We start from the raw sequence: 17,222 nt of genomic DNA on the forward strand, positions 1-17,222 counted from the left end.
TTATACCTGATGTAAATGACGAGTTGATGGGTGCTGACGAGTTGATGGGTGCAGCACACCAACATGGCACAAGTATACATATGTAACAAACCTGCATGTTATGCACATGTACCCTAGAACTTAAAGTATAATAATAATAATAAAAATAAATAAATAAAAAACTAATATTTTAAAAATCTTAAAAAAAATACAATGGAATAACAAAAAATATGATGGGGAGGGAAAGAGGAAAATATATACTAGTTTACTGTTTGCCTGTTCTGGGATAAAATAAAATGTACGATTCTTGATTGAAGGGTCTTTACTTCTTTCCTACGTCTGAGTAATTCTCATTTTTATCTTGATTACCTGTATTTCCTCATCTGGGGAATCCAGCAAGTACTGGAGGACTTCCTTAATGCAGCGCAAATTAACATATTTTCTACTCAAGGGAAACGGAGCAATGAACTTTCCTTACACAAGTATTGATCATATATTTCTTTATTTATCACACAAGATCCAGTGGGATTAGACTTTTGTCTCATCTAAAACAGTGTGGCCTTCATGAGCCACTAAGCAATGGGCAGAAAAATGACATGCTTCCATTTTTATTTTCTTTGTTCAAAGTTAGCATCTCGGGAGATGATTAGTAAGCAGCAAGTTAAGAGCACGTGAAGAATATGGGCAGGTCTATAGTGGCTCTGAATATGCAACAGGGTCCTCATCAGAACTCTCGTCTGAGGTATTCTTTCTATTTTCTTTTGCATCGTCACCTAAAGGTTTCTGGGATGTTATAGAACTGTTTGTTCTACTCTGATTCCATGCTGTTTGCTTAGGAAAAAAGAGGGAGTTAGTTCTTGACTGGTAAGGATAGACTGGTGAATACCATGTCTCATCAACTGAATAAATGGTGGGAGGAAAATTTGTGTCTGAATGTGTCTCTGTTGTCCGTGATGCTTCATTTATAATTTCATATGACTTTTGTGATGAGAACTCTTCATTCCTTTTATAACAAGCAGTGCTGAAGGGTATGGCACAAAACACAAGATCTGAGGGCAGCAGCTTGAACTCATTGGCTGGCCGGGTGATCACAAACCTGTAAGACAAGTCAAAGATAAATGCTGAGCCTCTGCAGCTGGCCATTGTGGTGACAGGCAGTGACCCAAATAAAGAGGTCATTGGGCTGGGCCCAAAGAGGAAACGTTTTTGTTTTGCTTTGCTTCATGGGTTTCTGATTAACAGTAAATATCTATTTAGCACTTACTCCTGTAGCACAGTGCAAGAGGAGAGGTTCTAGAGTAGGAATGAGGGGGCTGGCTTTCATCCCTGCCTCTGAACCCAACCACTTCTGACTCTGGGCACGGTGTCCTCCTTCTCTGGGCCTTGCTGCACTCATCATTTGTTCCAGTGGGAAGAGGAGGAAGACTGTGGTTTGGACTGATTGATGTCTAATGGCCTTAAAAACAGGTCTATTTGCTTTTAAAAGACACTATACTCATGAATTCAGCTGGCACAATATTGACCTCGTAGCCAAGCTTTATCAACAGAAAGATGACATATATTTCAGGTATTTTCATCCTGACTTAGACCTACTCTAACCTAATGCTTATGCCACCAACTTTCACACAGAATGTAGCCTGGCCAATGAAGAAAAGCATTAGAAAAAACAGTTTCATTTGAAACCTGACTGGCAAGCAAATAGCGAACGTCAATGAACCCTAAAAGAATACCCAGAAGCCTTAACACAGCATCAGGTACACAGCAAATGCCCAAAAATGTGAGTTGAAGTAATGAGTGCAACAGTGCTTATGTGGGAACATTGAGGCAGGGTAGCCTTGTACGACTTTCATCCCGCATTGCCTCACTAGTGCCTCAAATGATCACCTCTTTCCTAGCATAGATCTCAAGGTACCACTGAACTTCCTTCACTGAATGACCTACCCACTTTTATCTTTCCCACTGAGTCCTCTGTAACCTCAATTCTATTCTTAAAAAAATATGCTGAACAAGATCACATATTCTGTTTAAAACAAAAATATCAATTTTCTCCCTGAGGTCAAGTATTAATATAAGCTGTATATTTTCCCAGTTATCGTGTTGCAAGGGCTGTACAGAGGTGTTTGGGGGAGGGGTGGAGTTCAGGCAGAGAGGGAGAGAGAGAGCTATTTCCAGAACATCAGTCCTCCCCCATTGTCTTGGTGGTGGGTGCTATAAAGCCATGGCACCTTCCTTCCCCATCCGTCAGAGTCATCTGTAGACCTCCACGCTTATTTTGTCATTTGGCACTTGACATGCTGTTCCTTTCAAACTTTAGTGCAGCTATCTTTTTACATGCCTGCAGTGTCTATGTGGTTTACAACTCCGGCATCCAGACACATTGCTATGACTTCCAGTACGCAATGATCTTTACCTCCAAACCACTTTCCTGGCCATGTCCTAGCTGTTTTAATTCCTGACATCGTTCCACTTCTAAAATGTTACATTTCAATAAATCACTGCTGACTACAACTTCTCGTCATACTTTCTCTCTCACTCCCTTAACTCTGAGTACATCCACTATTCAATGCATTGAGATTTCCAATCTTTCTTCTTTCACTGTATGGTCTAGGATTTCTTCACAAACCCACAATAAGCCTCCTCTTCCACTCCTCTCAGCAGTTAATCTAAACGTTGGCTCCTTTCTCAACTCCTGATAATATTTCTTCTATCTTTCTCTCAGCAATGACTATGCACTGAGAAATCCTAGTGCAAAATAAAAATTCCCATAAACACAGCCCTCACCTAGAGCTAGATCTGCCTTGGCATCTCTTCTTTTCCTCCTTTTCTTCTGTGGGCCAAAAAAATCATTGCTGTTATTTTCTATTCAAGACCGCTCCACTTTGAGTAATTTGGCTTCCTTCTCCTTTCTCCTGGAATAGGTTCCATCGATCTATTTCCACTCTATTCCTTTCAGTTTCTACTTCCCTATTGAATCCTGTCCATTCCCACTGTGAAGATCTTAGTCTGGGCATACACGATTGTGTTGTCTCTAGACTGTAACCTCTCCTTTCCCTTTCCCCTCCACATACATTTCTATCTTCCTCGGGGCTGTCAGAGTGGTCTTTCTTTAAATTGAAAGTCGAACATATCACCCCCATGATTTATATGTAAAAAGCACCATGGCTAGCAAAGTAGATCTCAATCAATATTTACCCAATGAGTCCAGCAGAAAACAAGTACATCTTTCAAATGTGGATAGTGGCGTTCAGCTTTAGAAAGTTGTACAGACATGGATGAGGAGTAAGTTACAAAATTGAAATGAGCTGATTTAAAATCTAGCTCCATATTTCAATTTTCACTAGGGGACAGAGACTCCATTCTTCTTACATGGCCAATATTAATTGGACCCTAATTATTCAGGTCCCTCTTGTTTATACCCATTCCTCCTTATTCTTACATAGTTCTTTATTTCCCATGCATCCTTCCTTGCAACTATGGACCCTGAGCTCTGGAATTCTCTTTCACATTGAATAAAGTAGCTTTGGTTCTTATGCTTGAATGGGTGGATGGTGCTTTCTAATCTAACTCACTTCCCTTTTATTTTCTGGGTTGAGCTCCTCGTCATCAATTATTCGGTATAAGCCAACACACAGGATTCCAAACAGATCTAATGAGCCACAGAACAGTTGTCCAAAGGTGTTTCTTGGCTGGGGAGAGAAGAGACAAAAATATGTCTGCTGGGCACTTTGATCAAGCAATTATAAGCACTCACTGGAGTGTCGTTTGCTTTACCTGGTAGTAGAAGCTTGGAAAGTCGTTTCCCAATATCTTTGTGGCATCACTGCCAGGTGGATAGGTAATTAAGAGAATGATTAGTTCTGAAACTCAAATCGCAGCGATTGTTTTTATCATTCTGGCTCTTTCAAGAGCTTCTGGTGGGTGTGGTGTGACATGCTGTTGTGCTTGTCCTTATTACCATTGCCATTCTGGTCACCACTATGAATTAACAATGAGCCACGGATTGGAAAATGGAGCTTTTGAGATATATAATGAGTTGGGATGTTAAATGACCTCTTGAGAGTCATCTTATCCTACTGTAAAACAGATCACAGTCCCAAATACTCATCTGGACCTTATTCTCAGGCTATACCCAACAAGATCATTATGAATAGACAACAATTTCAAGCCCCTGCAGCAGTAAATGGGCTCAGCAAGGTCAAAAGAGATCAATCCATCCAGTTCTGTAATTTCTCAGGATAAAGAACAAAGGGAGGACATGGCATAAATGGAGAGAGGAGGGAGAGGAGTGGGGACAAGTCTACCGTCCTCTTTGATGCCAACAGGAAGTTGCTAGCAATAGTTTCCTGGGCTTATATACACTTACAAGTCCACCTGTAGGTGAGCAACCCAGGACTAAGGAAATGTAAAGGACCAGACTACATCGAGGGAACTTCTGGAATGTGGTTCACACCTGAAATGCTAATGCACAGAACATGGGTCTTGCCCCTTTTGGCAGCACACATCGACATGCACCAGGTATAGTGTTCCAGGGGTTTTGCTAATGTCCTCTGAATCAACAAAAGATGTTTCCTTGGAAAAGCCTGCCCCTAGCAGTTAACACTGGACAACTGAATACAATGCCAATTAAAACCAAACCAGAAGGCACCACGTAGATTTCTCATTTCTTGGCTAGACCCTACTGTGATTCCCAAATGCCTGGATGCCCTGTTGGCATTTTCCAGAATTACTATCTTCTCCCTTGCTGTAATCTACTGTTTACCAGCTCCGTTGGCTAAGAAAATGCAAGCATTTTCCACTGGATAGTGCAGCCAGATTCTTAGACCCACATACAGAAGTCTTCTGCCTGATTTCAGCTGACCTTATCAGATTTCTTTAGCATTTTAAGTATGGGGAAAGTAGGCAGGCCCAGGGTCAAACTGCTGTAGCTGGGTCCCTGCTCTGACACTGATTGACAATGTAGTCTCTGGCAAGTCCTTGCTTCTCTGAGCTCCAGTTTCTTGATATGTTAAACAGAATTAATAATAATGCCTACCATATAAATCCATGGACAGATTAAGTGAAAAAAATACTAAAAAAGACAAGCACAGAGAAAATACTCAATAAACATTAGCTGTTATAATTATTATGAATACCCTTGTCAAGGTACAAAGTTGCCAGGCCTCTCTGATGCTCCCTGTAGATTCGGGTTATTTATCTAGAAGATGGGGATAATAACAACTGCTTTATCTACTTCTCATAATTATTATAAAAAATAAATATAACATATGGGCACACTGTGATTTGTAAAATACTCTATGAATAATATAAACTTGTATTCTTTTTTTGTTATTTTTATTGTTATCATTTCTATGCTGTGGGACATCTATGAACCCAAATATTCTGGACCATTTTCAGAAGCTCAGAGAGGAAAGGAAGTGAAAAACAGAATTCTGAGAAGAGTAGACTCACGTTAACGTCTGATAAAATGGTTTGGTGTAAGGACAGAAGCCCCAATTTACACCGGTTTCTTCCAGACAAGAGCGTCGTGCAGCTATCTGCCACACCATAGACTTTATCCTTATCTAAATGTTGTTCCAGCTGAGAACTTACTCCTCCTGTCACCAGCATCTGAAGCAATTCCAGGACATGATAATTGTAGAAGGCCTGGAAAACAAGGACAAGCCACATACAAAGTCAGAAGAGCCAATATGTGAACTGCCAAGGGGTATAGGCTTGGAGATTTAGCGGGCATTGCTGTTTAACATGGATCTGATGGTGTAGAACAGTGTTTCTCATTATCATTATCTAATGCAGCTGAAGGATGGCAGTTTGAGTACTGTGCTAGGTTAGGCCAAGTGCAGAGAAAACAATACTGACCCAGTTCCTGTTCCTTGGAGATTACACTGCAGATGAAGAAGAAATTGGAAAATGATACTGACACCAGGGATTCCCCTCTTCCCAAAATGACCAGAGGAGGTATATATGTCAGGCCACAGATACCCTAATCATCATCAATGTATATTTTAAAATACATATATTTACTGAGACATTCTGTAGATTTTCCAGTGGGGAACTAATGATATTATTGTCATCTATACTTGAGCTTTCTGGATGTGAATTTACTTTTAATCCTTTTGTTTGTGACCTACTTAAGGACACATATCGACATAGGTCTTATTAGTATTTGGATTTCCCATAGCTCTCATTATACTTTAGAAATTATAGGTGTTTAATAATTAAATGGATAGGGTTTCAGAATCTTTGGCATCCAAATGAAACCAGAGGAAGACGTGGTAAACTTATTTTGAAATGAGCTTGAGTCTGAATAATCCCAGCCATTTTAATAAAGTCTCTTTCTCCAGGATTGCTACCACATTCAGTATGGATCAGGCATTAGCATACATGGAAAAGTCATTGGAATATATTACCCACTAGGCTTTATTTTTCATCCTTCATTTTATCTAAATTAGACTTTTGCTTTATTAAAAATGAGAATTTCTATTTATATATATTATCTAAATGCAATCATTTTGTTTTTATAATAAACATCAGGAATAACTTCAATTGTTATTCATTTACCATTTATTTTCTCTACTTTCAAAATCAGGGATCCATCTTCTGAAACCTGGATTATCATAGAAACCTCTTTACTTCTTGTTCTGCCTTGATTTTTCTTCTCATCTGCATCCCACTGTTTACAATGCTTCCACAGCAATTCCCAGAAACACAAATCAGATCATGACCTCCACCTCCTCAACCTTTTAGTATCCTGACATAAAACCAGGCCACCAGGCCCTCTGTCTCCACCGTGGCCTTCAAAACCTTCAGGATCTGATGCAGTCCTTTTTCCCAGGCTTATTTCCTCCATGACATGTTCCCTCTGGGGCACGCTAGTCTATCTACAGGTACTTAAGCCGTTCTGTTACCGCTTCATGCCTTTGCTTTTGAACCTCTGGTTCATCAGCTTCATGACTCTTTGCTGGGTCTTCTAAGCAGAATGAAATTTCTCTTTCTTTGGGATTCCCTGGGCACTGGGTTTTACTTAATTTCATTCTTCTATATTTTACAGTTTTTTACAGTTAGTTGCTTGTATGAAACACACTTGAGTTTGAATCTTGGACTGCCGTATTCCAGCTGGGTGCCTTTGGGCAATTCACGTGTTTTGTTTGTTTGTTTTTGTTTTTTGTTTGTTTGTTTGAGACAAGGTCTCAGTCTGTTGTCTAGGCTAGAGTGCAGTGGCGCGATCTTGGCTCACTGCAACCTCTGCCACCTGGGTTCGAGCAATTCTCCTGCCTCAGCCTCCCAAGTAGCTGGGATTACAGGCATGCGCCACTATACCTAGCTAAATTTTTTTTTGTATTTTTAGTAGAAACATGATTTTGCCATGTTGGTCATGCTGGTCTCGAACTCCTGACCTCAAGTGATCCACCTTTCTTGGCCTCCCAAAGTGCTGGGATTGCAAGCATGAGCTACTGTGTCTGGCTGATTGTTTTTTCAGCAACAGTTTTATAATCTCTAAAGCTGACATGGCAATACTTACCTTCTAGCATCGCTTGCAGGATTAAGTAAAATATAATGCACACATTGCTAAATTCTGTTTTCTTTATCATTGCTTCTTGTGTATCTGGATTATCTGAAGTGATGTTAATGAGTGTAGATTTCTGGGATCCCAGATCTCCTGGATCAGAACATATGGACAGGAGTGGGAATCAGAATTTAAAGAGCACCCTGAGTGGTTCTGACACTGGTTGTCCTCAGATCAGACTGAGCAATAATTCCTGAAGATGATGTGCTCCTTCAGAAGATAGGCTATGTCTATATAACATTCATATCCTCAGTAGTGCACTGAACAAGGCATGTGTTTGAAAGCTGTAAGAATACTGACTTCAATGGATAGGTCATTTTTAACAAATAAATATTGCTGGTAAAATGTACACGTGATTGGGACGAGTTGACTTAAGGAATAATATAATCTATATGAATTAGAAGATACTAAAAATAACTTTTACAGTATTTTTTAGGTTAAAAGATGACTTTGCCCTAGTCCCCAGACTAAAGGAATTTCCTGAGTGATGTCTTCTTCCTTATGTTTCTTCTTTGCTACATCCCACTACCACCTGGGAGGGTGCTTATGGAATAAAGTCCCCGACATCCGGGGGGGTGGGGGAGTAGTGGAGGACATAAATTCAGGTTGAACCACAATCCGTTTAAGAACATGTGGCCATAGTGTAGAGTGATCAAACATAATGCGTTAGAATAATTCTCCACTGATTAAAGAAAAGGTGTAAATTCTAGGGTTATCCTGGTGTCAATAACTCTAGGGAAACATGTGCTTTACATATTTAACTGAGAGAGGCTTAGCTTTTGAATATATCATTTCTTCAGCTCTGACACCAAAAGGATTATAATTCTATACTGAGAAAAACAATGGGATTTACATGTCACCCATATTCTGTGAGCTCATCTCCTATTCTTATTATTTGGGGTTTCTGGCACAGACCTTCCTCAATATCTCTTTCTATTTTCCCTTCCCTTCTCCTCCCTCCCTCCCTTCCTTCCTCCCTGCCTCCCTCCCTTCCTTCCTTCTTTCCTCTCTCCCTTCCTCCTTCCCTCCCTTTCTCTTTCCCTCCTTCCCTCCCTCCCTCCCTGCCTCTAGTTCTCACTCCCCCTCTTGTTCTCTCTCCATCCCTCTTGTCTTTCACAAGAAAATCCACAAGTTCAAGGGCACTTGAAATATCTCAGACCTTCAAATTTGGCCAATGTTTCTAATATCGTCTTGTTTACTGGAACCTGGACTTCCAATGTTAGAAAGTGTTGATGCCCATAATGTTGTAACTTTTAGCTACCATGAGTGCTGTGGTCCCTGTCATAACCTAGAATATTACCTAATGGTGCAGATGCTAACATCCTAGCCAAATGCTGCTTTTCATTCTGAGAATTCTCAAAGACTTTAAGATCAAACATTCTTCAGGAAATAACTTCTAATGGTGCAGATGCTAACATCCTAGCCAAATGCTGCTTTTTATGCTGAGAATTCTCAAAGACCTTAAGATCAAACATTCTTCAGGAAATAACTTCTAATCTAAGAGTGAGATTATAAGGTAGGAAAATTGCAACTAACAAGCCAAGTGACCTTAAGAATGTCATATAATTTGTGTGGGCTTCAATTTCCTTACAAGTAAAGGAAAGTGCTCCCCAAGTTCATATCTAGTTTTGAAAGTCTTTGATTGTAGAACCAGATAGGAGTCCCACATATGGGCCTGGCTGCTTCACCATATTTGAATTTTTATAGCATTGAACTGATAGCGGATTAAAAGCAAATCTGAATTACATCCTACAGGCATATTTCTTCAGCTAGTCAGTTTAGGGTAGTATACCAGGGGTACTTGAAGTCATTCTAATGTCAACTGTATCAGAAGGTTGCAGAGAAAAATCCATCATTTTACATTGAAAAAACTAGCACAGGTCTATCAAGGGATAGAATTTTTTAAATTGCATGAAAATGTAAACAAAACCTTAGTATTTCTAAGCAGTGCAAGTTCACAGCACATGACTGTGGGCTTTGTGGCCTTCTTGGGATTTGCACATTTATTCGTGGTGTTTATTAGGGGCAGTGGAGAGAGAAAGGTGGAATAGCACTATGGAGGTGTCTGAGTACACATGGGAAGGAAGAGGGCCCTTAATATCCGGTTGAAAATACAGTTCACCGGGATTGAAGTAATGGCTGGTATTCTCATCTTGTTTCATAAACTGCTGAGGCATTAGCAGATACATTCAGGGAGCCTGTCCTGAATGCATCTGCTCTTAGCCTTGACCTTCTGTGTAGTATGGGTATCACGGAAACCAACGTTGAGAGTCTAATTGTAACCTCTGTAACCTCTATGTTGCAATGGGACACAGATCTCTTGGTGCATTAAGCTGGGCTTTAGGTTGGAAGTGTCAAACCCAGAATACAGTCTTTGTGGAGGGATATTATGGATAAAAGGGACATGCAAAATGGGGCAAAATGACTGACTCCTGCCTCCCACACCAGACTTCTGGCTGGAAATTGGAAAACTGTCTCAGAATAGAAAAGAATAGGATTCTGTTTATGTTATGCCTCTCTGTTGGTCCTGCATCCTAACTTCAAGGGAATGAGTTTCAAAATCTTCTTAACAACAGACATCTCTTGTGCAATTGAATCTTATGCAGGCACCTCTAATATACCACAGATGAAAGTGGAGTTGCTCTGATGGAGGGGAGAGGTGTGGGTGGGCAAGGCAGGGTGGGCACATCTCCTTCTTTCTGAACAGAGCATTGTCAGGGAAGGAGCCCTCTAACCTAAACTTGAAAATCCCTGTGTTGCAAGGACGCTGATCATTACAGAAATAGATCTCTGGAGGGGCAGTTGATTGTGGCAGCAAGGAATGCCTCTGGGATCACATACACTTGGATCTGAAAACCAACTCGTTACTTGTACATGATGCAGCCTTTGGCAGATTATTTACTCAGCTAAGCTTCCATATTTGACAGGAGAATTAAACCAGGTAATGGAGGTAATGCATTTAGTGAACTCCTTGGCTTTGGGTAAGTGCTTGAAAGATGTTACTCTTCTTAAGATAAATAGCTATTGTTCTTGATATTATCTCAACAAGAAAACTCATCAAAACAAATTGCCTAGAGACCTATATAGAAAAAGGTATGATCTGGGGCAGGAGAACTGTGGTCATCAGCAATGTCTGCCTTGGGGGTCTGTGGAGGTCGTAGCTCCAGGACCCACAACTGCCTTTCTAAGTTAATGGGGAGATCGAAGTCATTGCCTTCCTATCAACCCTCCACCAGGAGATGCTCCAGCACATACAGAGAATAAATGAAGTATTTGAGAATGTATTCAGGAGCCACTGTAGTGACTCCAGATGTTGTTACTGGAAGGTGATAAATGTTCTCTTCCTCTCCGAGGGTATTTCCATGTGACCAGGTGGTAAGATCCAGAGTCCACCCAAGATCAAATGGTCCCCGGAATAAAGGAGACAATGAGATTGGAGGCTCAGTCTTGATCCTTGGGTCTTTCTTTGGTGATGGGAAGCCACCCCCACACTGATAAGGGCGCATAGAACCAGTAGAATCAGGTGCAGAGAGAAGGGAAACAAGAGAAGGAAAACAAAAATAATCAGCATTCACAATTATTTTCAATGGCCTAGTTCAGCTCATCATTAAATAATGTTACAGTGTGTTCATTTTGCTGTGGCATACATCATTAAAGATTCAAGAGCTGGGGCAGAAAACTGCTAGGTAGAGATTTAGAGGTTCAAGATTCAGTTGGCACCCTTGACAAAGAAGACACCTTCTTCCCTAATGCTCCATTGCCACCCCTGCCCAAATTCAGTTGAACAAATGCCAGTCCTAAAATAAGTACTTACCAAGAGTTCTGAAGGCAAAGCTGTTGATCCACTGTGTGTTGTGACCTCATGTGATGACTGCAGTTTCAGGTCACACTGTGTGGCCTTTATTCTCTATGTGGCACATTTTGTTTTCCAGCAAGAATCTTCCTCTTCCACCAAGTGAAGCCCATTGACCCAATATCTGAAGGCAGCCTGGGAAGAAGCTGCACTCTTTAGACCACTCAAGGCCAATGTCATGATCAGGTGCTGAGTGGTGGGAGGAATCAGGCTCGTGACCAAATCTGTATTCCTCATACTGGCTTGTGCGTGTGTGTTCATTTGTTGTTGTCCCTACTCTTTCAGCCCTTCCCTGTCCATCCTGCCCTTCCGATCAGCTCTAAATAGAATCTGTGGCTCTGTTTCTGTCTGCATGAGCTGGTGGTGTTTAATTAAGTCTCAATTTTAATTTAAGGCATGGAGCTGCCTGACATCTAAGGATCTCTGAAGAGAACTGGGACCTGAAACCCATCTGAAATGTATCTGCAGACAGGTCAAGTTCATCGAAAGTCACCTCCTGCCTGACACTCCAGTCATTAATTCCAGGCGAGTTAATTGACGTATCAGTGACAGACAGTGATATAACACTTTCTCTGACAGAGCCACCTTCTCAGAAAAGTAACCTGACTTGACTTCCTCCAGTACCTCCCTAGCTCAGTGAAGGCTGAGCTGCTTAACTCTTTAGGAGCCTTGCACTCTACTAATTTATTTAATGTTAAACTACCATTTAAGTGCTATTCTCTCTCTAAGAGCTTGATGGGGTGTATGAGACCCCTACCACGGCTTAGACAGGCAGAGTCCAGGGCAACACAATCTCATGCCAAATGGCACTGATGTCAGGAAGGGGATGGATACGCCCAGCCATGTTCCCTTAAACTTGCAAACTGTGCCTTGAGGCTTTCCTGAAATTCAGGCGTGATGCCTCTTCATGTGGACCTCCAGAAGACAGCAAGTTCATCAACTGTGCTCAGATTCTTCTGCATATAAGCATCTACAGATTGACATCCAGCCATTCTGCAGCTCTTCCCTTGAAAATCCCGAGTAGGAGGAGTGTGGGAGGCAGTGGGTTATGTGGCTTTCCTTTGGAAGAGTTCTTGCAAGTCAGTCACCAATGGCTACACACCGATCTCATGAGTCTCAGTCAATCTGAAACTCCTTTAACACCCTGAGGTGTACTCTGTAGAAAGTAGAAAAGTTCCTCTTCAAAGCTCATCTTGGTTTAAAAATAAAATAATAGACACTAGGAATAATAGCTCCTTACTCTAAATCCTCCTATCAACTATTAGTTCTTACATTTTCCTCCAGTTAGTTGTTTTGGCTTACTCAGGCATACCTGGACAGACCCAGGCAAGTCTTAGCTCATAGTTTCTGTACCTTCCTTATGTGGAAATGCTATTGCTTCCTTAAACCTGTCGTAAGCAACTTCCTCTCCTTCTTCGTTCTTCCTTGCACTTACCTATTTAGGAAAGTTTTAGGTTATTAGCAAATTGGGTATCAGTTTAAGACTATGATGATAGTTCCGGCCAATGAATGCAGGACACAGCAGTAAGGATGACCCAAATGCGTAAGGGATAAATATGTCTGCTTTTCCTTTGTTCAAGTGTGCTCTCACCATTGTTCCATCTGCCATTGAGCACCCTTTCTGCACAAAGTAAAGATTGCCTTGCTGAGAGACCTTTTGTCTCTGTGTTGACTTTTCTTCATGGCACTGATTATCTATTTCTAACAGCTCCCACCTCACTGCTTCCGAATGCTGTGTTCTCTTCTCTCCCCTAGAGCTGGGCTCACCTGCCACCTTCTCAGCATGTTATTGAATCTTGCAATTCCTTCCCCAAATTCCACATTTCCTATCTCACATCTCCTTAGCCCGTGTAACTGGCATCCCTCTGTGTTACTTATTTATGATGCATATGCCAATACCCTCCACTCAGCAGGCCCCATGTGGGTGAGGCTTTTGTCATTCTCAAGCTGCAGATTGCCCAGCACCACCCCCCCAACAGTGCCCTGCACAGAGTAGGTGTTCAGTGGGCATTTGTAGGATGAATTAATTCCATCCAGAGGGAATAATTTGCCAGGTGGCTAAAGAGGTGCTGAAAACTAAAGAACAACCATGTAGTCAACAATGTGCCCCATGAGAGGAGGAACATGGAGGGAGATTTGACTTAGCTTTGAATAAAACTCACCAGCAAAGGCCAGAGCTTCTTCCTTGAAACTCTGGATCCCTTTATGGCCAATTTCCACATGAGCTGTTGGGAGGATTTTAGAGAGAAGGGAAAGTAGTATCTCCTGAGCTCTGATCCCAAGGGGCCTGGTCTGCAGTGATGCCTTCGAAGCTGAGAGGCCGGCACTCACTTTTCCTAGCATCAGGGGTTCTGGCTCCAAGGGCCTCATGTTTTTAATCTTGAAAATGTGAAAATGTTGCTTCCCACACCAAGTAGTTATCAGAAAAGATAAATTAATGTATGGGAACAAGCTTGTTTTCGAAAATCAAAGAGAACGTAGAACTGAGAGGTGTTATCATCTACTCAGCTCTATGCCACCTGCTCACTTCTCTGCAGAGGGCTTGGTTTTGTTGGCTCCATGGCTTAACTTTTCTTACCGTGGCCAGGAGAGAATCCAAGAAGCTGCCAGAAAAAACAGTGCCTGTAGAAAAGGCAGTGCTGAGATGCAGATTTGTTTCTTGGAGGGACCCTTCCAGTCCACCAAGCTGCTCAATAAAGTGAATGTTGGAAGGATTTTCTGCAAGGCAAGAGGCAAAAAGGAAAGACAATCAGATCAAGTTAAGAATATAAGAACTGCCATCCATGCAGGCCAAGGGGCAACCACTTGATCAAAAGATCTGATGTCTTCTTTGGGGTCTCTGTCGGATCTACCCTTATTTCAGTACATTTTTTTTCTTTCCTTTCCAAATATCTTCCTTCCCACAAAAGACATAGTTCAGTTGGGTACATTCACCATCAAGGGGACATTGTTGGAGCACAGGCTGTTTCTCAAGAAGTGTTCTGATTGTCATCCTCGTATAATTCATCTTTCAAACCAGGATATTTTGGGGGAGCAAAAGGGAGCATGCTCAAAAATTGCCCTGGTATCATAGGAACACATGGTCACCTGTCACTTAAGCCCAGTGCCTCTCAAAATTTAATGATCATATGAATCACTTGGAGATCTGGTTGCAATGCAGATTCTGATTCACTGGATCTAGGGTGAGGGCTGAAAGTCTACATGCCCAGCAAGCTCCCAGATGCTGCTGAGGTTGCTGATTCATGGATGGCACTCTGTGTGGCAACGGCTTAGGGAATCATCCTAACTGAGGCCAGTATAGCAGTAGCCAAATTATGTATCAGCATGTCTGTAGTGGCCCCAGGCTCCAACTCAGACCCCTGTAGGCAGCCTCTGAGGTGAATACAGGTGTCATTGTGGTACGTGAGAGGAGAGGCACAGGCTGCCTTTGTCCCTAGACTCTTTTTAAAAAAATTTTTTTTGAGTAAGTCTCATTTCATCACCCAGGCTGCCCAATGGCACAGACACTGCAACCTCTGCCTCCCAGGTTCAAGCAATTATCATGCCTCAGTCTCCCAAGTAGCTGGAATTACAGGCATGTACCACGATGTCCAGCTAATTTTTGTATTTTTAGTAGAGACAGGGTTTCACCATGTTAGCCAGGCTGGTCTCAAACTCTTGACTTCAAATGATCCACCAACCTCAGCCTCCCAAAGTTTGTTTTAGACTCTTGCTTCAAGAATGTTTGTCTCAAGAACAGCATTGGAAGATAGAGATGATGTCTCCCACAGGAGCTAAGGGAAGGCATGCTTACTGCCTGTTATAAAAGACTCTGGTTTCCTGAGCTCAGGTTCCTATCCTAAAGAGCAATCCACTGTGGGTACAGGTGTTACTCTTCATGTCACCCGGTGGAAAGCAGGGCTTGGGCAACCAACACAAAAATGAGGATACTCTGGCTGCTGTTATTACTCTGAGTAATAAACTGATTGGTTTTGTTTTGTTTTGTACTCTGATCCAGGAGTCTTATATCTTCTGCCAGCATCCATGAGACTGGGGTAGGTGCACCTGTTGGTTTGCAAATAGGATAGCTTTAGACTCTCCACAGTTCTTGACATTACAGTTCTTGAAATGACCAATCCAAACAAATATGCTGGACACACAACTCGGAATCCATTGCTTACTATGTCTGGATTATCCCCTAATGCCTTAAATTATTTCTCAGTATGTTTGGGGGAAGTGACATTAATGAATGAAGTGATATTAATGAATATTTTCTTCTGAGAACAGCATTATTTTTATAAAAGATGAGCAAGGTATGACTAATATCAACCCACATCTCCTGTGCACTTCTACGTTCCTCTTCTTGCATTGTGAACCCTCCACACACACACACACACACACACACACACACACACACAAATATCCTACGAGTCTTTGTCCAAATTCTGCTGTATCATCCTAAACTAGCGGCCTCAGCTTTCCTGGCCATTTCCTTCAGATGCCCATCCATTCTGTAACAAAGTGGTGCAGAACATCAGACCTGCAGCTCCCATGTCAACATGACCATTTCCAGTCAGCTAGACAACAAGAACCTGGACAAGCTGGCAGGTGGGTTGTTAGGTTAACTTGATAAGGGCTACTTGGTGCCAGAAACAAAGCCTGTAAGTCCCCGGAGAGTGACCAGATGCACCTCTGGGTCAGTGAGAAACTGGCTGATTTCTTCCCAACAACTCTAACTTACACTCTTCTTTGAATTAATGCATTTGATGTATACAGTTGGTCCTCCATTTTCACAGGTTTTGCATTCAAGGATTCAATTAACTGCAGATGGAAACCCATGGATACAGAGGGTTGACGGTACTATACTATTTTATATAAAGGATTTGAGCATCATGGATTTTGGTGTCTGCAGGAAGTAGGGCAAGGGGAGGAGTGGAGAGTGAGTGAGTTATGGAACCAATGCCTCGCAGATACAAAGAACCAACTGTATACAGCTCAACAGTTAGAGATGGTTCAAAGGGGAGGAAAAAAATAAAATATAATTAAAAACTGCAGCAGACAGCTTCAAGGTGGTTCCAAATAGGCAGGCAGGTACTAGGATCCAGGGGTCTAGGATCTTCAGAGCTGAACTGCAACAGCCTCTGCTCCATAAAACGGCCAGGAAAGCTAGGTAGCAATGAGGCAGTGACTCACCTCTCACCTTCTACACTGTCACTCCCAGCTCACGTGGCGGTGACACCTACTGATTCCTCTCTAAGTTCCCCCACTTTGCAGGACTAAGAGCTCTAGATGTTCATCTAATTTGGGATAAATCCCACTGGTTTTGGTAATCTTGCTCATAAAATGCCAATTATGCATTTTTCTGGTTAGTAAAATCAGGTCAAATCACAGCTAGGAGCAGCTTTTAGTGATCGTCTCTGAATTGGTTCAATCTGCACCAATGGCACCGTTCTCCTCTTGCCTGGGATTTTCTCCTTTTCCCTTCAACTCTACTCAGTAGCAAATCCCAATGGGTCCCCTGGTGCCCCAGCAATGCACCTTACCAAATGCACTTGGTCACCCTTCCCTGCCTTCCCTCCCTTGTCTTCTGTTCCCAGAGCTCCTTGTGCCTAGGGAAATTTTGTCCAGGTGCTGGTGACAGATAACAACATATTCTGTTAATTCTTCAAGAGTTTTTTTTTTTTTTTTTTTTTCCTATTTTAGGAAAGTATCACTGTTGCCTGGGCTGGAGTGCAGTGGTGCGATCTCTGCTGGACACAAAATTTGGGTACACCAAGGGTGAGCACCTTCTCTAAGTCTGTACCCCACCTGCCTCTCCTGCATTACACTGGCCCAGCGCTGGTGTCA

The 17,222-nt window shown here is 42.0% G+C and overlaps 1 protein-coding gene across 1 annotated transcript in view; it reads right to left on the bottom strand.

The window, feature by feature from the left end:
• Window positions 1–464: 464 nt before the first annotated feature.
• Window positions 465–17,222, bottom strand: part of KCNU1 (potassium channel, subfamily U, member 1) — a 159,551-nt gene continuing 142,793 nt past the window's right edge. The window contains exons 24-27 of the mRNA XM_011960720.1: window positions 13,975–14,114; window positions 5,428–5,622; window positions 3,555–3,665; window positions 465–1,077 (exon numbers count right to left, since the gene is read on the bottom strand). Of these exons, the coding sequence (XP_011816110.1) occupies window positions 670–1,077; window positions 3,555–3,665; window positions 5,428–5,622; window positions 13,975–14,114 (854 nt within the window). The 3' untranslated portion in view covers window positions 465–669. The remainder of the gene's footprint in view (window positions 1,078–3,554; window positions 3,666–5,427; window positions 5,623–13,974; window positions 14,115–17,222) is intronic.

Source organism: Colobus angolensis, unplaced genomic scaffold, assembly GCF_000951035.1.
Source record: "Colobus angolensis palliatus isolate OR3802 unplaced genomic scaffold, Cang.pa_1.0 Scaffold52, whole genome shotgun sequence".
Classification (NCBI taxonomy): domain Eukaryota; kingdom Metazoa; phylum Chordata; class Mammalia; order Primates; family Cercopithecidae; genus Colobus; species Colobus angolensis.